General features: G+C 36.2%; 1 protein-coding gene across 1 annotated transcript in view; it reads left to right on the forward strand.

Annotated features, from left to right (window-relative positions):
* Nucleotides 1–4017: 4017 nt before the first annotated feature.
* The window catches only part of COL4A4 (collagen type IV alpha 4 chain), a 63957-nt gene continuing 46233 nt past the window's right edge, over nucleotides 4018–21741 (forward strand). Inside the window, exons 1-6 of the mRNA XM_082056348.1 lie at nucleotides 4018–4111; nucleotides 5533–5572; nucleotides 7619–7696; nucleotides 18318–18452; nucleotides 19165–19209; nucleotides 20702–20818. Coding sequence (XP_081912474.1) covers nucleotides 4056–4111; nucleotides 5533–5572; nucleotides 7619–7696; nucleotides 18318–18452; nucleotides 19165–19209; nucleotides 20702–20818 — 471 coding nt within the window. The 5' untranslated portion in view covers nucleotides 4018–4055. The remainder of the gene's footprint in view (nucleotides 4112–5532; nucleotides 5573–7618; nucleotides 7697–18317; nucleotides 18453–19164; nucleotides 19210–20701; nucleotides 20819–21741) is intronic.

The raw sequence follows: 21741 nt of genomic DNA on the forward strand, positions 1-21741 counted from the left end.
GAACACATCTCTGGAAGAGCAGAACACTATATTCAGTGTCAAAGATCTTGTACATCAGCACAGGTGTTATCACATTGGCTCTAAAATCACAAGCATCAGTGAAAGCAAGCTGGCAGGTATAGGGAGAAAGGAAAAAAAAATCCCATTTTCAAGCCAGATTGATGGTGACCATGTAGAAGAAACAGTATCTTAGGGATAAAACCACTAAACTGGTGCATTTTATTTGTCAAATTCTTAAGCCTGTCTACTGTAACAACACTACATTTTTTTAGAGCAGGAATACTGTAATAAGGATAAAAATGGGGTCTACTGTTGTTTATAAGCTGTAGGCACCTATAAATTGTAAGTACCTAAATCTGCCACTGAAATTTAACATGAGAATAATTGGTGTTAGACAGAAGGTGGCAGAGACTCATTTATACAAAAGCCAAAACAAAACGTGCAAGGTTCTCTAAGAAGGTCAAAGTAAGCGAGACTACAGTTAAAGAGGGTGGTCAGTCCTCAGAAAGGACATGAATTCAGATGCAGGATGAACACTATAACTCTCACTGAGTAAAGAAGATAGTACTTAAAAGGAAAGTTCTTGAATACTAGGCCAAAGAAACATTGCAAGAAACAGAAGAAAGCAGGCAAACCGCTGTTAGGATAAATAAAATAATACGTGCAGAATACCTAGTGAATGAAATACTGCTATAATAAAAAGGTATTGAGTCAGTTTTCAAATGATGAAAACCTTGCATGGGACTTTCAAAAGAAGTCAGCAAGCACAAAGCAAAGATGGGAAAGTGCTAATAAGGAAGATGCAAAAGGAAGTCCTCTTCAAGCCCAGCCTTATCCCAATACCACCTACATATTTCACTGACCTTGAGCAGCTAGCTGCTAAGGAGCGTGGCCCAGCTGGATGACAAGTTGTATGTTTGTTATAGTTAAGAAACACCAAATAATGTTGCATTATAAGGTTGTCACATAAAAGCACATATGCCTTTATGTGAACTTCTAGGACAGGTAACTTCAAAGCAGCACTGAGCTGGAACAAAAGTGAGACCAGCCACTGATGTTCTCTCTACTGCTTGTTGCTACCATAATTGATAGCATCTGTCCAAAGAAAGTCTATGAAACCTTTCTGCAGACTGTGTTGCTGATACCGTTGTAGTCTGTAATATCTTCAGAGAGCTACAAACTCAGAGTCTTGCCTGGCAAAACAGCTGGGCAAGCAGACTTAACATCAGTTGTGTCAAAATGTATACCTGTATCTGCCTGTGTGTACTTTAACAAGAAAGCACTAGTGCATGGACGAAAGGGAGGTCAACCTTAATACTACAATAGAAAGCTGCAACAAATTAAAGTTTGGGGTTTCTTTTAACAGTAATTGATATTTGATTACTTTAGCTTTGATTTGTTTCGTCAGTTCACTATGGTAAAGCAAGGATAACAGTGTTTTCTCTTTTTACAGATACGGCATATTTTTGAGGGAAACATTACAGTTATATGAATTCAGTTTAAAGTGCAAAGTTTCATCAGATACTGTAAAAGTAAAAAAGGGACTTGAGGAAAAGGGTGAAAAGAGTATGGAATATATCCATCATGAGTAATGTAGAAGTCGTATGGAAAACAGCATATACATTCCTGTACTTAAAACAACTATCCTAATCCTATGCATAAAATAACCACATTAAAATTGAGCACACAACCCTGATTTTTATTTCCTAACTTTCGAGTCCTTGACTTGAACTTCAATGGCCTTGTAACACATGATTTTGGTCTTTTTTGATGTAATGAGAATATAGTTAGGGCTGCTCTAATATTTTATACCTCAATAACTGTAGTTGTGTGTCTGCCTCACACTATGGTTCATGTCCAGAGCTCCTAGGAATGAAATTGTCTTCCTTCTTGGTCCTTGTCAAGAAACTAAACATCTAGGTTATCCTCCAGTGACAGCTTTTCTTCCTTTGGCTTTTGAGAATTTTATGAGCCAAGGTTTGGTGATACTTTCGTAAAATCTATTCCTTTGGTGGTATTGAGTGTTTTATTGTGGGCATATTTTATCTTCTTTTGAATTAGGTAAGAATTCAATTGAGGTAACTTGTGATTACTACAAAATATAAAACATGAGATCAATTAGATAATCTAAATAACACTTTGTAGTCCCTATACTATTGCACTGGCTGCTAAACACTTCAGACTATAGGAAAGTTGTTCAGATACTGATGGGTTTTTGATAGCCATGGTGAAATAGCAAGTAGAGTAGCTTAAGTCTTCCAGTCATGCATTAAGTATGGTTTCAAACTGTGTCAATGGATTGGATCAAAAAATAGATTTTATTTTGAAAATAAAAGGTTCTCTGCTAATACGAAGCAAACATACCGAATTTCAATTTCCATTTTATTTTCAGAAGCTGTTTGGATAATTAAATAATGAGATGGATAAGGAACAACAGGAACAAATTTCTGCCAAGTCTAGCACTATGACTGGCTTGGATTTTCCATTTGAGGCAATCCATCCCTGCAGTATTTTATTGCCTTACAATCTTGCTAATGTTATTTGCATTATTAATGTAAAAAATCAGTGAGGTAGGAATGTTATTAGAATATTATGTTATTATTAGAAGTGTTGTTGTTTGTTTGTTTTCCTTTTTTATTTTATTTTTCTTTTAAGAGATGGGGAAGTAGGCCACAGAAAGAGACCAAGAGTTTGGCAAGTGAATGGAGTACTGTACACACAGAGGGTGTGATCTTGCAGCATGGATTGGCTGCCCTTGGGGTTTTTATTCAGAAGTCAGTGCACAGTAGCTTACGAAGTCTCTTCTTCATACTGTGGGATGTGGATATACTGTGCACACACAGAGGAGTCAATATTACTTATAGATTAGTTGTGGAAAAAAAAGAAAGATGTTACACTGTCTAAATAATAGAAGGCAAGACAGTAATGTTTCAGGAACTGTATACTCATTTGTTTTACACAGAAGAGATGGCTGCTTGTTGAACAGCTCTCAGAGAGCAGCTAGTTTGCTGCAGGTTCACATCTTTGCTCCCTTCCCAGTGAGTGGTTGTCTTGCTTATTCAGGAAACTTCTCCAAAGGAAGCAAACCCCTGTCAGTTCTCTAGTCAGTGTTCAGTATCCTCAAAATTAGCCTCCCCACATTTGGAAGACTACAGCACTGAAAAATAAAAGCCTGTGATAATTTGTGCTGTCCTAGGAAAAGCCCAGCCTCTTAAGCCCTCAGTTTGAAATAACCACTATGAGCCATTTGCCAGATGCGCCTTATTCCAAAGGATTACAGGTTTTTTTCTTATTTTGAGGATGTAAAAGTTTGCACAGGAGAGGGCCATTTCTCTGGACTTGTGAAGGTTGAGCTTATACAAAGATCAGTGCAGCACGTTTGCACATAAAACTACATGAGTCAGAGGTCACAGATGCACTGTGTAGTTAATTTATGCATGCAAAATTTCACACTCTAGAGCTGTAGAGGCCTTTGATCAGTCCTGTGCTTAGGGCTTCCAGCTTCCTCCATCCTGGCAAAAGCTGTGGAAAAAAATGGTCTAAAAAAAAAAAAAAATCTAAGTAGCATTTCCAATGGTGTCATCTATTTATGAATATGGGTAGAACTCTTAAGCTGAAAATGCTTATATTCTTATATATTCTTATATACTTATATTCTGCATTCAGAGTAGTCCTCCTTTGCTCAGTTGTATATGCAGGTGCTGGTCCAGCCCAGTTTGCAGAGGACGCTGTCTTGAAAGTATAGCAAATATAGGAATAATATAGGAAGAAATAAATAGGAATAAATAAAATAGGAATAAGATAATGTAGTGCCAACATAAAGCTGTACAGTATGACCTGTGTAAATGGTTAAGACTTATTTTGGTTATATGGTAATTATTCATGTTTGTACATCAGATGCATATTTTAATATAAACAGGTTGAGAGGGGAAAAAAAACAACAGTATGGAACAGTGTTTATAGACCATCCACAAACCGAAGGAAAAAGAAGATCTGCTGTTTAAAAAAAAAAAGAAAAAAAAAGTGCTGCATATACAGATCCTGAATCAGCGTGAATGGCATTAACAAAGGATTCGTTTGAACGGATTAAGTGGCTTATCACAGCTGCCTGGTGAGTTTTACAGATCACTAAATTTTTTAACTAGACTCACTGAGATATATTCTTAGCTATCAAATTAACAGTAATAAGAAATCACCAGTTAAATAATTTGTAGCCTATCATAAATTTGATAAGCTTATACAATAATTTATTTTATTTGATTTTGATTTCTGGTCTATAAGGATCAAACCATTTACATTTCAAGTACTACGCTATTTAAATAGTAAGAAACAGGAACTACAATTCTGATTCTAAGAGACAAGATATTCCTACATTCTAGTGAAGAACATATTTGGAGAAGAAAAAGTAATGACCAACCCAAACCTGAATTCCTGTCCCAGAATAATTTTACAGATGAGGAAGAATTATTAAAAGGCATGAAGAAAACTTTTAGAGACTATGATGATAACACCTGCTAGCAGCTGTGGCAGGAGTTCTTTCTAGAGGAAAATGATCCTTAGGAAGAGATTAGGATCAGCGTGGCCAGGAATTTTCAGAGTAGCGTGTGGGATCAATGATTCCATCTCTATAATATCTTATAGGACAAGTCACGTAATTTTCCTTCTTGCTTGAGGTCTTTATAAAACTTCATGCCCCAAGCTCTTTAGGAATGTGAAATTATGCTTTTCTAGCTGGGAACCTGGCCCAGCAAAGGTACCTTGCTTGAACCTGACGCCCTTGCTGGTAGGCAGTCCTTCACTGTGCTAACATGCCTGAACTTGCTCCAGTGTCTTTTTCATGTTTATTTGGTTCATGCAAACCCAGGCTGCTTGTTATTCAGGTGTTCCCCAATGTGGCAGCCTTTTATCCCAGCCATCTCTCTAGGGTAGCTCTTCCTGTCATTTTTCTGCATTATTTGTCAATGACTTACCTCTAACAGTCTTGTGTTGATTTGAGTGCATTGGCAATGTCTGTCTGGTGCCAGGAGGCAGGGATTTTGAAATGACAGAGAACAATCTGGCAAACACATGCCTGCTGTAAACGACTGGAAAAAGGGGAGACTGCAGCATTTTACCACCCTCATTGTAAAAAAAAATATTCCTTATATCTAATCTAATCTAATCTAAATCTACTCTCTTTTAGTTTAAAGCTATTACCCTTTGTCCTATCACAACAGGCCCTGCTAAAAAGTCTGTCCCCATCTTTCTTATCGGCCCCTTCTAAGTACTGAAAGGCTGCAATTGGGTCTTTGCGGATGCTTCTCTTCTCCAGGCTAAACAACCCCAACTGTCTCAGCCTTTTTTTTTTCATAGCAGAGGTGCTCCAGCCCTCTGATCATTTTTGTGGCCTCCTCTGGACTTTCTCCAACAGGTCCATATATTTCCTGTACTGAGACTTAATCACACTTCTCACTTTTTAGAGGCTACGTTTTTGGTGACAGCTGGATGGTAGAAGTGTTATTTTAATTTAGCTTTCTCCTTCTTTTAAATCAGGTGGCTGCTGATTGTTTTTTCAGCACAAGAAATCGATGGGGTAAGTGACATTGATATGTACTTTACAGATAGTTGATAGATAGGATGGTATAGTTCAAGCAAGTAACACCATATACACCAACATGATCTGTAGTTCTATGGGATAACTGTGATGTTTCTTTCAGTATTTCTGCAGTTCTCACTTTCCTTTCTGTTCCTTTTGTTCAGCTTTACTACATTGTAATTTTCTCCTTTGTGTTCTTCTAGATTCTAATTTTGGCAGCTTTAGATGCTTTTGGAAGCTGCATGTAAAAAACCCTCTCTCATGCACTGTCCCTTTCTCATTAAGTCCCTTCAATGGTGCTACATTATAGCATATGTGAAACTCATTCTAGCATTCAAGCCTTTCTCTGTATGTTAATCTAGATCTTAAACTGGCCTCCTTGTACATTCCCATCTCTCTGAAGCCAAAATTTCACATATAATATAGTCTCATTATCTGCTTTATTTTCCTCTCTGTACTCTCCTCCATATTAAACTTATGTTTGCAATGCATTCACTGAAAATTCTTTCAAGTCTGTCCTCTTAATTTCTTTCAAATATTTAAAAGCTCTTTTTTTTCCTGTTGTTTTCCCCCTGAACTCTTACTTTTTTAAATTGAACTGCTGAAAAGTTAAGTATTTAAGTATTTTTAAAAAATAAATGGGTTCAGTTAGAACAAAGCGTAACAGCTTGTATGTTACTAGAAACTTGCATTCCATTGATATTTCAGTAGAGGCAAGTTTTTAATAACTGAGAGACTAGTGTGGAGTAGATTAGTAATTTCATGGGAAATTCAGTGTGTGAAAGAGAAGCAGTATGTGAGAGAGACCATAATACCTTCTTGTTTTGAGGTTTGGGAGTAGCACATATTCTAAAAATATTGTAGATAGAATTAACAGAATTTTTCCTCTTTATCTAATATTTATCAGTGTTTTCTCCTTGAAAAACTGAAGTATGAACCTATTGTGTTCTGTCAGTTATTAAAACCAGTAACAAAACAATGTTGACCTTGATAGAAATGAGCAAATATTTTCATGTTATCACTGTTTACTTGTTTACCTAATTTATACTTAAATATTTTAAGCCCTTGCTATCCTTTTCAAGACCACTTTGATATTTACACAATTTTGTCAAAAAAATAATGTCACCTAGTAAACATTCCAACCATCGAAGTGCATTTATAAATGCATATGGTGTGTATAATTGGTATATGTTTAACATTACACTTTGAGTAATAGAAAAGAACAATAAAATTATGTTCACTTACCACACATTACATCTACTGAATTTACATTTTGTTGTTGTGTCCTCGAATATGCTTTTTTTCCCATTGCAATTTGATGAAACAAACTAGATGTTTTTTTGCTATTAAGAAGGCAATGATGGGAAGTTTTAATAGAAGAAATAAGTAAATTAATGGTAGACAATGCATAATTACACCATGCACATACTTCTTTCTTTCGTTTAATAGACAAGGATTAAATACAAGGCTTTATCACGGCATAAACCTGTTCCTTTTCAGCCTGTTTTGCCTTTTATCATTTAATCATAATCAATCTCCCAACCTAATGTAATGGGTTTCAAATTTCACATTATTACAAACTAAATTCTGACTCTGTTAAAATATTTCTAGATGCAGCTGTTTCCTTAGTTGTATTTAGCTGTAATACTTAGTATTATTTAACATAACTTGCAGGCAATGTCTTTCACCTTCTACAGCAACAGTAATAAGCTTTTGTGTATTGCTTCTATTTTGACAGCATATTTATGCTGATGAGAGGTCCAAGATAAGGAGTATATTAAATGTAGTATTGATGTCTGTATTCTATTAAGCAGGCATTGGACAAGGTTTGTATGTGTCAAGCTGAAGATCTACACGATATTCTGATGTTTGCTGCTATGCCAAGTTTCTTCATCAGCAATAAACTGCCGTGTGGTTATGCAAGTGTAGCCAAATCTTTTGCCTTAAAAACCATCTAACTGGACAATATGTCCAGTTGACATATTTGTTGAAGTGATTGTTGTCTGTTATATATTAACAAATCCACAAACTTTTATTTTTTAGGGAGGATACGCATATATTGACCCATGTGGAGGACAGGATTGTTCGGTTTGTCGGTGCTTTCCAGAAAAAGGATCAAGGGTAAGCGATGATTAGAACTAATGATAAATACTGTTGTAAATACTGTTCATTTTGTACACATTTATGTCAAACACACTGAGTTTTCAACGCAGCAATGCTCAATAAATCAATATTTTGACATAAATTCTGATATAGCAAACTAGCATAATACTGTGACTGATCCAAAGTACAGGTGTAATCAAGGAAGTTAAGACTGTAAACAGATTTGCTTGTAAATTAGGTTTCTAATAACCATGGTACCTTTTTTGTGTTAAGGATTCTTTGAGATCAATCTAACAGTTAAACAGTGGTAATTCTTAATACATGTAAGTTTAGAAATCCATGCTCCTTTTCTACTAAGAGGTTGGTTAAAAGAGGATGTCTATGCCATTTACTAGTTTTACGAGAACATAGGTATTTCTTATTTTGGTTAGGTGTTTCTGGAAAAGATGGCAGAGTTTTTATTTTACTAGCTTAATGCACTAAGTATTAAAAAAAAAAAAATCTGAACTGTCTTTGCCTTATAAATAACTGTAAAACATTGAATGAAGCCAAGGCATTTTCATATTATACACTAAAACTAGTAACTGTGCATGTTGCTATTTGTTAATGGAAATATGGTCCAGTGATGACTAGTTTGTTATCTTGGCTGCTCTTTCTCAAAGTACACCTACTATGTAGTGATAGCAAACAATTTAATTGTTATATGAGGAAAGGATTTATTTGGATACATTCCCTCATTAGTGAACAACTGAAAAATTGTCAGTTAGTGATGGAAATTGTTTTCATTCAAAATACTATTAACGTTTAGCGTTGGTGGGTCAGTTTTTAGAAGACCTGCACACCCCATTTGCTTGTGTACAGCCTGAGTCGCCACAAAAACAAGACACACCTTTTCCTTCCTGTATGTCTGCAGTTAGCTGTGTGCTTTGCTGTGTCACGATCACTGCTCTGATGTCCTTGGATGCTATCCTAATCCTCCAGGATTATGTCTATACGAAAGTCCTCCATGCTGTAGGATTTTCATAATAGGGGCCTAGGATGTGTCTGTCTCTGTAACACTGTGTTAACAAAAGGGCATCCCAGAAAAAGTATTTTCACTAGCAGCATTGCAGTGTCTCTCAGTGCTACTGAATAGACTGTTTTGGATATCCAAAATGTGGTCTGAAGTGCCTTTTAAAAACAAATGACTCTGAAATTAGAGGAAATTTCTCTTACTTTAGTTCTGTCTCAGTAGCCTGAAAGTTCTGATTTACATTCCCGTAATCAGTCAATAAATACTCACTGCTGTCATTATGGCTCTTTCCTGAGCTGTCTTCCCCACCACGGGTAAACTGAGCTACGATTCATGCATTTGCAGTTAGTTTTCTAAATACTTCCAAGATTCTGGACCTAAGTGCCAAATACAAGTGTCATAAACATTTCAAAATAAATTCAATATTATGCAAATGTAAGTTTGAGAATTATACCATTTTCTGAAACAGCTCTAAAATACATATGCACGCTGATGGATAAAGTCTCTACAATGTAATGTGAATTTAAATTCCATGCAATAATTTCTACTAATCAATATACAAGAAATACAAATACTTATCAGACTGTACATGAAATATGGCTTAATTACACACCATTTCAGATGGATTGCAAATATTTTGTGTACTAATGTGTGGTGATGAATTATTTTCTATAGGATTACTTAATCCTTCTTCATCCTACAATCCTGTTGATTTCTAAATTTTTCTGTGTTCTGTCTTTACACTCTGACACACTAACTTTGCTTTCTTAGCATCTGTGGAGACTACCCATAACAAAATAAAAGATTTGTTTATCTTACTGTTAGCTTCCTAGAATGCAAAACATCTGCTTTATCTACTTTTCTGTCTGAATCCTACTCCCAGGCTTGTTACTCAGGGTTTCCTCAATCCTGTCTTTAAAGTGCAAGAAATAAACGATAATTGGAAACCTCTGGCAATATATAATATGCAAGCCTAAAATTCCAGAAGTGTACAGTTTATTAAATAGTCCATCTCTGTAAAGAAGCTGAGATAAGGGCAACAGTATAAATTTGATTGCCTAGCACTGTATTTTTTTCCTTTTTCACTGTTTAGCACAGGCTAGCTGTCAAAATTAAGGATGAGCTTGCTACCTCAGTAAACATTTGCTGAAAGCACAAAAAGATTCTAGAGAATACACGTACTTGCTGGCAAAAGGCAATGGAACAATAATCTCATCCAGACCAGCTGGAAATCCAACCTTACAGCAGTGCTCAAAGTTAAACCAACGGCAGTATCAGGGGCTTTTGCAGAGCCTGAATGAAAAAGACAGCATCTGAGTGAGCTATATCAGTAAATTTAGTGAGTTACATTTATATATGTAGACTAGTCCACCTATCTTTTAATTTTTTGTTGTTGTTTATTTTTTAATCTATTTTACCAAAGGAAGTCAAATGTGGGGTATTCCCTTCATGATCTTCCACTGAATGTGGTAATCTAAGACTTACAGGGGAGCAAGGGCAAGTTGTCTTGTCATTGTACTGCTGAGGTATCATTACATTAGAAACACACAAGGTCAGACCTATTATGAATTGATTAAACATGTTATTCAAACTCTTCCAAGAACTGCAACCAAATCCGTCATTAGACTAGCTGGAACACGACCATTTGTATGTTATTCTGAATCCTGGTGTTGGCTGAATACTTTCAGAGAGAGTTCCAGTTTCAATTGAAAGTTTCTGTTAACTTTTATCTCCCCTAAAAAGTGCACTGGGGGAGAAGCTATTTAGCAAAGTGTATTATTTGTAATACATCTGGTGGAATGCATAGGAATTATTATCCATAGGAAAGGTGGTCATTGTGTCATATTGTAGAGTTTGTGCTAGACAGATATCATAGGTCCAACTTACAAGTGATAGTTTGACATCTGAGTAAGAACCTAGCAGTTCGTTTCACACATTGCTAGTGGTGATTTTCCTAGATCCTTCTCCACACACTAATGAAAATGAGATTTTTAGAGAACTCAGAATATCTGTCTGCTGATAAAACAGCAGTTTTATAGTTTCAAAGTCAAGGTGTGCCAATCTGATAAGGGTTTCACTTTGTCAGGAGATTGTGAGGAAAATATTGTTGCTAGTTCCATTTGAGGGATTTTTTGTTGACACATAAACCACTATGACAGGTATTTGATGCCATTTTACAGATTTTTTTTTTTGAGTTTCAGTAAAAGCATTGCTCACTGGAATTTAGCTAGTAAAGTGAACAAACAGGTTATTTCTATGTTTGGAGTGGACTCAATCAATCTGTAACAAAGATTTCTACTAAAGTTAAGGTAGAACAGAAGTCTTAGAGCTGAAATAAATCAGCTTGTTTATTTGTAGTTACCAATCATAAGTGAAGTGAGTTTACATTTTGTAAAACTAAAAACATTGTAAGCTGTGTATGACATAACTGTAGCCCTCAATGTCTCTCCACTGAAATAGTAAAAAAATAGGGTAATAAGAGAATAGAACCTAAAATTAAACTCCTAAATAATATTGAGGTTTGTGAGTTAAGCAGAATGGCTGTCAGGAGTGTGGTGTACTCTGAAGTTTCCATAGGAAAGGAAGACCTCCAATCTTGCCCTACTGTCTTTGGCATAATGACCTTTCTTCCTATCTATTTTTCTGAACGCAGTTTAAGTATGATTAGTTAAAGCTGTGGTTACCAGGACAGTGTAAGAAAACTGTGCAGGTGACTGTGAACACAGTGGGAATTAAGACTTTTTCTTATAGTTGCCCATCTGAAAATCTTTTGAATGTCAACATAGAAAGCCTTCTTCATTGTAAGTGGACAAGATCATTGAGGTTTTAGCTACAGAAAAGATGACCATGGGAGTAAAAAAAGGAAACTGCCATGGCCATACTTGAATGTATTGAAACTGAGTAAGCTGGAAGAAAAATAGAAGCAATTAGCTGAACTTTTATTTAATATGTATATGATACTAGTATACTTACGCATTGGTTGCTATATTGGGTTTTAGAAGAGCTTGTGTACCTGTTGATTTTTATGTTTCTCAACCTTAGATGACTCTGTGCTATAAACAGAGTTGCACTACTATTCATTAGTAAGAAATCACTGAAAAACATTCTGGTCAGTATTGCTAGTAGTATATCCCATTATGATATCATTACAGTTGTCCACATCACAATGAAAGTTCAACTTCAGTTTAATTTGGATTACAGCCTTGTTGAAATTAGTTTTATGTTATACTATTTATCTCTTGTTCTTATGTCACAACTCAAAAGGACCCTTTTCCATAGGACTGCTAAACTGTGCTGTTAAATCTCTTTACTCATACTGTGTGCTACTATACATACTCACTTAAGAACTACAGAACAGATAAATGAGGGGAGAAAGTCATTAGAGAAAGTAAATATACCAGTAAGCGTTCTACATGATTCTTGGTGCCAGCCCAGAACAACTGAGACTCTCTCTCACCTCTTCTTTCCCAGTCAAGATGTGTGGTCTTCCAGGAGGCAGTAGCAGTTAATGTTTTTAACTAAAGGCACACAGCACTTCATTGCTTTGAATTTCCCCTCTCCCCCTTCCTTGTTGGTCTCCCATAGTTTGTGATTTTAATTTTCTCCTGCTATGTCAAACAGACAGTGAAAGCTTTCCTTCATTTCCCCCTCTTTCTCTAACTTGGGAAGTTGTTTCCTTGATAACTCCTGCAGTGTTGTGTCAGAGGCCTCCAAAAATTCTGGCTGCTCTAACAGAATTTAGATAGTTAAAAAATTGTTTGTGGTTAGCACTGGCCGATTGTAAACCTGTCCTGTGCCGACCCCAGAGTTTGATCCCATTCAATTCCTTTGGCTTTGTTTATAGCGTTAAGTAGATTTAGAAAGCAAGCGACTATTCATGACCCAACCTGATCTAGCTTCTATGAGATCATGTGAAATGCCTGGAGCAAAGTGAATAATAAATATAACTCAGCAAGACTGATGTTCACTCTTTTGTAGATGAGTCGAGTGGCCTATTTTCATACTAGTGTAGGAGAGAACCTAGCAAACAGAAGTCTAAGAGGGAGGTCTGCCATTTTCTGGCATATGAGGTGTAAGGAGTAAGCATTCAAAAGAGATACTAAGTCAGTTGGTTGTCACCAGTAAGTTAGAAAGTCAGCTGCTGTATACTTCAGGGCAGTGGAGTAAGAACGGTGAAATTTAATTGTACAGTAGCTCTGTTTTCTGGCAAAACTTCTCTTGTAACATCTCCCTAATAGATCTTGTGGGTGGTCACATCTCCCTAGTAGATCATGTGGGTTGAGTCCAATTTACAGCACAGTGTAAACATATTTAAGACTCACTAACTGGGAAACTGCAAATTCTGTCTGTTCTGGGGAGTAAGAGGCATTTATTAAATCACACTTTTTTGCATATCAGTATGCAATGGCAGCCTGTCATTCACACAGAATATCCAGTACTTTTATTTATATTTTAGAGCTGCACACTCAGGACATGAATATGTAGACTCCATCTATTTGATCTCAAATACATGTGCTTAGTTGAATCCACTGTCAGAGATGTACACACACTGGCATCTGAGGAAACCCAGATCTCTCCCACTGTTTGCCTCATACTTGATCTCTTTTCCCTGCATCTGTACATCTGTTACAGCATCTGTAAATTAGCTCTGATGCAGTTTTAAAATAGAAGATTCTCAAGACTGGCTATCCATTTCTGTAGTATATCTGTTGCATTTCACTTATGTTCACTGAGAATCATAGAAAAACAGACTAGAGAAATGAGACCCCCTAGATTTATATCTGAAGCAGACCACATTTTTTTTATATAACTAGGCAGAACAGTAGGCAGTTCTCTGGTTCCAGCAGTTAGGATTTGAACTGGTAGGGAGTGGAGGCTGCTTACCAGAATGTAGAATAGGAACAGGATCACTCCATTCTCCTCACCGTAAGGTGTCTTTGAGGCTGTTCTTCATATATGATGTCCAGCTACAGCATCTGTAATTTGGCATTTTTCTATTAGACATGTTCCCAAATTTTTCAGAAATTCTGATTTTGTTAAATTATCCCTCCTTTTGTTCTTGATCATCTTTCTTTCCTTAATACTCCTGGTTTCCCTTTCCCACCATACTAAAAATAGTTATTTTCTCAGTTGCTGCAGATCAGCAAGCTTTGCCACATCAGGCAAAACAAAATTCTACAAAATCATTCCTTTTCATAGATTTGAATCATCCAGAAATTGCCAATCAGTGACTTGTTTCAATAAAATGAATTGGAGCAGAAGTTAATTTTATTTTATTAGCTAATATGATGTTAATTATTTGTGGTCTAAAATGCTCTTTGCAGCTCTCTGCTTTCAACCATTAACAATGTTTCTTAAGAGTTTCTGCGCCAAATTCTGTCTTGTTCAGTGTTTAACACAATAGTGACACCCACTGGCTTATTGAATACTTTTTCTTTTCAAGGTTGCACAGGGTTAAAACACAAAAAGTACACTGTGAAAAACGTTTTCAGCACTTCACTGTGATTTGTTGTGCTTCAGTGAAGTATCACTGTGAACACAAAGCTGCATCATCGGATATTATGTTCCTGTAGCATATTAGATCATTGAAAAATATGATAGAAGAGCACAGAATTTTCTGGTAGCTTGCAGCATGATCCAGATGCTGAGGGAAGTCAAGCACTAAGAGTTAGTATTGCATTTAATCAGTTCAAAATCTGACTATAAAAAAATAAGTTGTCTAATACTAAGAAGTTGTTATGCGATCTGCTGTTTCTGAAGAAACAGAGAATGAAGTACATGCCATGTACTCGTCTGACCCTTACTCACTGTTTAACTGACAGTCACAGAAAAATTGTTCTATTGAGGACAAGAGAGTGGATTTAATGCCAAGTTGTGTGCTTTCTTCAATTTATCTCATCCTGATAAAATTAATATTTAGGAGGTTTATTTTGGAGCCATGACTTACACTGGAAATAGTTTAGATCCCAGTCCCACACAGTTACAATGGTGGAGTGGAACCTTCCCAGAACGGACGCCCCTTACAGGCCCTGGGAGCTATGGTTTTGCTGTGTAATAGACCTGTTCTTGTAAAGTGAAGAGGACAAGGGTGGAGCGGAGCTTAGAGTAGCAGTAGATGGTCCCACCTCACTAAGCAAATCACCAAAAAAACCCATCTGTCTGCACATGCCTTTGTGTGCACTCCTCTCTTGCCCCCAAACTGCTCCACTTTTCTCCCTTTCTCTGTCCTGGTAAAATGAGAAAGACTGGTTACAAACCAGAGTCTAGCACAGCATGGAAAAGGTTTCTATATTATTTCCCTACAATCTGATTCTGTGGAGTTGCTGGCATGTTCATTTTTTATTACATGAACAGAAGGTAAATGGCATTTCACATCTTACTGATACATTCACACTGCCTGTAACATAGGGTACTGCCCTAACTGAAGGCAGAAACTGGACTTCTTTTGACTTCATTCATAATGAGAAGCAAGACAGAATTCACTCTAATAGCATGAACCAGTTATTTTGATTTCTTATAAAGACTCCTTTAAAACATTGTGCTTTCAGACAACTAAGTGTTTGGGGCACTCTAAAAATCAGGTGTTCTTTCATGGCTCAGGCAAACAAAAAAGGTAATTCTGAATAACCTTGGCATTGCCTTTTCCAAACTATTAAATGCTTTGCTGCATGAGCCTGAAATATTTGCAGTCTTAGGAAACATACTTAATTTTTAAAAATATAGTCTTGTTTTGTCAAAAGTCAGTTTCTTACTGCAGGTCAAGCCCAGGATATGCTAGAATAACAGACCATAGTCTTGGCATGGGTAGTTCCTGACCTAGACAATTAGCAAGGCATTGAAATCCTAAAGGAATTTATTGGCATCAGATGGCAGAGCAGGCATAATATTCTGTTCATTTTAACTGAGCTAATTTGTCATTTCCACATGAGCATGACTACCTTCATCCTCTTTATTTGTACAGCTGTCCTGAGACTGTAATGCTGTGGTAGTCACATTGGATGGGCACAAATAATAGATGTGATAATAGATGTTATGAGATGGTATCAGTTTGGTCTTAACAAAGCTCCCAGTCATTATCAGTCTGTGAGCTGAAAGAAAGAGAGACAATCCACCAGCTTCACATGGCATGCTAAAGTTGTATCAGCTGTCAAACCTATTGTGAATTCTGGATTCAGTGACTCTGTTTTATGACTTCACTACCTCCTACTGAAGACATAAACTGTGGTGTCAATTAAATTCACAGGGTAGCAACTAACGAAGACATTTTGTCAACCTAAAGGACTACATGTCCTAGAAGTGGTTATTGGTCAAATATGATGGATAATTAATTACTATACAATTAAAACAGTGTCTCAGCTTTTTTTTGAGTACTGTCAATATCAGCTGTCTGAAGGATATAATATGATTCAACAATTTTCTTTTTCTACTCTTGAATGCAGAGCATATACAATATCAATTAAAAATATTAAAGTTGCTGCAGAAATTTGTTGTCAACAAAATGCATTGCTAAAACAAAGGCATTAGAGCATTAGTGAGAAATACCTTATACTTTTTTTCCTGTGGATGAATGTTGCATCTTGCATGTTTTTTTTAATCAGGTATTTAGAGGGTGTAAGAGCTGCTTTAAGACTACTTTAATGAATAAATTCAGTTTTACAACAGAGGATGTGCAAGGCACTGCCAACAGGCAGGCTGCAATTGGTCAGGCAAGCAAATACTCAAACATGCAGAATCCTGACTGTCCATTCATTGTTAACAAGGATGCAGAATCAGCACATTTTAATTCTAGTATCCCTTAATTAGCATAATATTCTACACTGCTCAAATTATGGTATCAAAAAAATTGTAACTGTTGCTGAAGATAACATGCTGATTCCTCCCTGGAATATTTGCCAGTGACATCACTGGAAGCAGGATCAAGGTTTAAGTGAGAGGAGCCAGTAAAGAGAAATGGAACATGAGGTGTATGAGGATACTTTTTCAGGTAGTCCTTATTTGTAAGTGTAGGACTTATTTTCCTAGTCTCTGGGCTAAATTCTTGTTCATAGCTTCAGGGCCAGTAGTGATCCAGTCCTGCTTCCAGTACAGTGTAAGGCTATAGTATGTTCCTATTGTAAGCATGTAATATGTTACGGTTTTTTTTACTCGTTTCCTTACTGATTTGATTGAATGATACATACCATACATTTCTTCACTTTGTGTCCAAGTGTCATATCACACTGATTTTATTGACATATTTGAAAAGACAGAGAATAAATAAAAAGAGGTTTAGGTCCCTGCTTACAATTCACAAGGTAAGATTTTTTTCAGACAGATTCAGTCTGTTGAAGTGTTTACACTGAGAAACAAGCAATTCAGCTCTGTTGCTTCAGCATAATTTGGCTCCTAAAGCTAACATGTCTGCTTACAATCACTTTGATTTCTGTCATTTTGTTTTCCTTCAGTCCATTCATAGAAATTAAGGTATGGTCTGTCATTTCTGTGAATGGAGATTGTACTGACATATCCTTCACTGCCCTCAAGTGGTCTTAGAGCCATATGCTCTTCTTGGGAATGCATGGGGCTTCATTTTGCTTTCTTTTTAAAATGTGGTATAACTGATGAATTCTGAAAAGAAGGCAAAACACTCTTCAGTTGGGAAACAAAAAAAAAAAAGTTATAGCTAAACAAAGATAATGATACAGAATGAAAAAGATGAGTAAGAGAAATGAAGACCTGTAAATACATAGATTTTGTAGGGTGAAAGTGTAGACAGGTCACATGTAAAGTCTGATTAGAAAGCTTGCTTTTTACAGCCCTTTGAATACACAACAATAGTTGTTTAGTAGCACAAAACAAAAACTACAATAAATCCAAAATAACTCTACATCACTGCTGTAGACTGAAAAATCCAGTTGGCATGGGAAGTAATTTTACTTCAGGAGATTATATGTTAGCTTGGAAAAGTTAGTAGAAATACATGGAGATGCTCTGTATGGAACTGTAGGTACAGATACTCGATTTAGAACTATTTGTAGATAAATGACATTCTGCAACCTCCTAAGCCATTTTAACACAATCTATTGAAGCTGATACATTCTGTAAATATGTTGACTAATAACTATCATTTTTTACTGCAGGAAACTTCATAACTTTTAAATAAGGCATTTACATTTGAGAATGACGATGGAAGACAGAAAAACTTAAGATAATTAGCAGATAGTGTAACTTAAATGAAAGAGGGAAGTCTGTTGATTTGTTCTAATTGTGTACAAACACCCTTTGTGGAAAAATGAGACATCACTTCTCTGGTGGCAAAAATACAAGTCTTATGCTTGTAGAAGGTGTGTTACTTACATTGGTAGCATCAGCAAGACTTGCAGTTTATCCCAAGCAACTCAGAAAGGTGTTTCTGGAGACCCGATGAAGGTAAAAAGAAATTATCACTTTGAGCAAGTAGTTACATATAAAAGTTGTGTTCCTGTAGCATCTAATGCATAAAACAGATCTGCAAGCTGTACAGCAAGCTGGTTTGAATCATGAGTATGTATACATTGTAAACCCTATTTTATCCATACAGTCATCTCCAAATGCTGCCTGCTGTGAGGTCTACAGCAGTAGTCATTCACTTCTTTGAACTCTTTTCAGGGTCAGCCTGGTGAGCTGGGAGCTCAAGGTCCAATTGGGTCCTTGGGATCTACAGGACCAGCTGGTCTGCCGGGGGAAAAAGGACAAAGAGGTGAGAATGGGCAGCCTGGACCAGCTGGAGAAAAAGGTGATAAGGTAAGAAAACACCACAGACAGTTCTTTTAGGTATATACAGTATGTAATGTTAAATATTGGCAAGTAAAGCTGAACCTAAATGGTCAAAAAGCTTTTACTGTTTGAGTAACGTGGAGCTGGAAGGAGCAGTATGGTCCTTTTAAAAGTGCTGTACACTAAACAGAATTTTGTTACCAGTTACAGAGTATAAATTGCAGTTCAGGTCCATATCTTCCGTAGCCATACAATCCCTGTGCTTGGCTCTTGGTACTTTAGGTTAGTTTTAATGGTCTAATTCCACTGATCTCAGTGGATGACTGAAATCACTAATGCCAGTATCTAGCACACCTGAAGTTCCATAAATAGAAATCATGCTGCTGGTATTATTATCAAAACAGGAGCAGGGCTGAGAAATTACCAATGAGTTTATTTTATAAGTTACAGGCAACTTCTCTGTTATTTTATAATCTTTGGAGAACAAATGCATATGAGACTTAGACATTTGTCCTGTACTGTACCATTGGTTGCATGGCTGGCTATTGGCACTAGTCTCCTGCTAAGCCCATATAAATTTTTTCAGATATTTATTTCTGGCAACTACAGCTTTTGATTCATATTTCAAACAATGCTGTTTTTTGTTTCTCGCTATATAGTATCACATATTCTTGGTTTTCATTCTTATTAAGATTTAATGACTTCAGCAACTCCTTTTTTTCGTGTCACCTGTTTTTAGGGCCCAACGGGAGTCCCAGGATTTCCTGGTTTAGATGGTGTTCCTGTAAGTATTGAATAAATATTGCTTTACAAAAATTACAGTTTCTATAAAGTCATACCAAGTCCCCTAATAGAATAATACACTTAATACATGGTTTTGCTTTATGCCTATTGATATCACATCACCTACAGAATTAAATGTTTTGCAAAAATGTAAAATAGCCAGGCTAACTTCAACTGTGTTTACTACTGATAAACTCCACAAAATCCCAGTGAGGTAAGTACATAATTTTCATTGTGGCGCATTGAAGGTAGAGCAGATGTGCCCCATTTTCAGTGGGGCATTAAAGGTGGAGACTAGCCCATATCCACATAGCAAGTGTTACTGCTAGGTTTAAAAATGATGACTTTATTTTCTCCGGCTCTATAGTAGGCTGTAGTCTGTTTGCTGGATTATTAACATCTCTGAAAGTATCTCGAATGATGTACTGTTTTCTGTTCAAACATTCAAATTTTTGCCTGTAATCCTTTTGCAGACACTGAGTCCAGTAATTTTAACCTGAATAGGGACTGAAGAAGGAAACTGAGTCCCAAAAAATACTGTTATAAGCCTGTGATTGATTATATATTTTTCTGAATGTCTTCTTCAGTGTGGAAGTGTGTGTGGTGAAAGAAAGATAGTATGTCTTAGATACAGTATTTTGAAAAATGCTGTTTATTAGAACTGAATTCCTATGCTCTTATTAGTTTCTTATGGATCAAACAAAGTTAAATTGTTGAATTTTAAAAGTGAAAACAGAACCAGAAATTGAGTGGGAGTCCTAGCATCTGCTGGTCAGCTGTCCACACTTGACAATGGGACCGTTGCCAGAGTGTCTGTGTAATGTAGATGACACAAGGCCAGAATTTAGAACAAAAAAGAAGTGCTCCCAAGAAATGTATATTCTTTATATGAAAAATGTTAATTAAAAAATAGTGTCAACAAATTAGGATGAAGAACCTTAAAGATAGGAAGAAGATAAAATTTCAGGCAAATGGCCATCATGCTTTCCTGATAATTTTTCAGAACCCCTCAAAAAAATTGTGTCAAAAAGATAAATTCTGTGAAAATATTTTTTCCTTTAATGGAAAGATCATTCCAAAGGAAATCTCACTGTTTCTATTGCCTAGTGTCTAATTTGCAGTAGAACTATCTGGACACTGGTTAATTCTTGCTTGATTAGAAAATCAGTTCCTAAGTTCTTGAGTTTCTCTGAGAAGACAGCACATTACTTTTTAACTCAAGTGAGAGTCTAGTCCGGCCCTCTTAACCGGTGCTCTCCTGTTATGTTTGCTGTGTATCAAAGAACAAGATATAAAATACTTGTATCATTTTTTTATACATGAAAAAAATTCTATTGATCACAATAGAAAACATTTCTAATGCAAAGACTGTGAAGCCTGGACCACTGTGAGATGTCCTCCATTTCAGATCTGAGGTGTTTGTTCTGTTAATTTAAAAAGTAATTTCCTATTTACGGTGGTGTATCTCTAATAAATATTCAACTGTCTCTCAGGGATTACCAGGAGGTGAAGGACCCAGGGGCCTGCGTGGTTTAGATGGCTGCAATGGCTCAAGAGGAGATCCAGGATTTCCAGGCGAAAACGGTTACTTTGGACCAAGAGGTCCTTACGTACGTGAAAGGCATTCCTACTGTCTATGAATACTGTATGTGTGCATTTCCCTTTCAAGCTGACAGTGCTTAAAATGAAAGGAGTTTTAGACTATGGCACTAGCTTTACAATGCTCAATGAATTTCCAGGCATTCTTACTAAGGTTAATGGGAGTGAAGGACATTTGGTGCCTTAACAGATTAACTTTAAGCTTGAATGTCAGATAAGTTCCTGTATCCTTAAAGGATACGTGTCTACCTTAATATTTAAATTCTGCTTTGTTTCCCTAGTACGTAACCACACCAAAATAATACAATTCCATGGAAATACAGCTGAGAAGGAGTAGCTTGAAACCATTATACCATTTATCAATAGTTGAAATTTCTTAAAAGCCTTAATAGCAGGGACATGCCTGAGATGAATTAGCAATAACTGGAAGCTTCAACAAGTCTAAGTCCTTTAACACTTAAAGATTTTTAGTGGTTGATCACACAAGTGTATTAGTAGATCTAAAACTAGGACTTTAATATTGTTTACTTTTGCTGTTAAAACGGAAAGCATTTTAAAATTGTTTAAATAGTTATATTAGCAGTGCTTTTCTAGTGAGGATAAAACACAGATTCACAGCAGTAAGGGATATAACTTATTGTAGCTCCAAATAAATTTTGCTGAATGGATCTAGTCCCTAGTCTTTGACTTCTTGTGGAAACAAGTTTTAGTTCTGAATGACTAATAGCTGATTAGTTGGTCTGAGAGCTTCCCTGAAATTTTCTAAATAAAACAATAAAAACAACTGCAATTTACGTGAAAAGTCAAGTGTGTTTAGTAGGAGCTAAATACAATGCTGATTCAGCCATAGGGAGTAAAAAAATGTGCAGTGGGTGCCAAAGTGAAAAGATGTTATCAAAGTATAGCAATTAGAAAAAACATACCATTTTAGTCT

This window comes from Streptopelia decaocto (assembly GCF_964273445.1).
Source record: "Streptopelia decaocto genome assembly, chromosome: 6".
NCBI classification, from domain to species: domain Eukaryota; kingdom Metazoa; phylum Chordata; class Aves; order Columbiformes; family Columbidae; genus Streptopelia; species Streptopelia decaocto.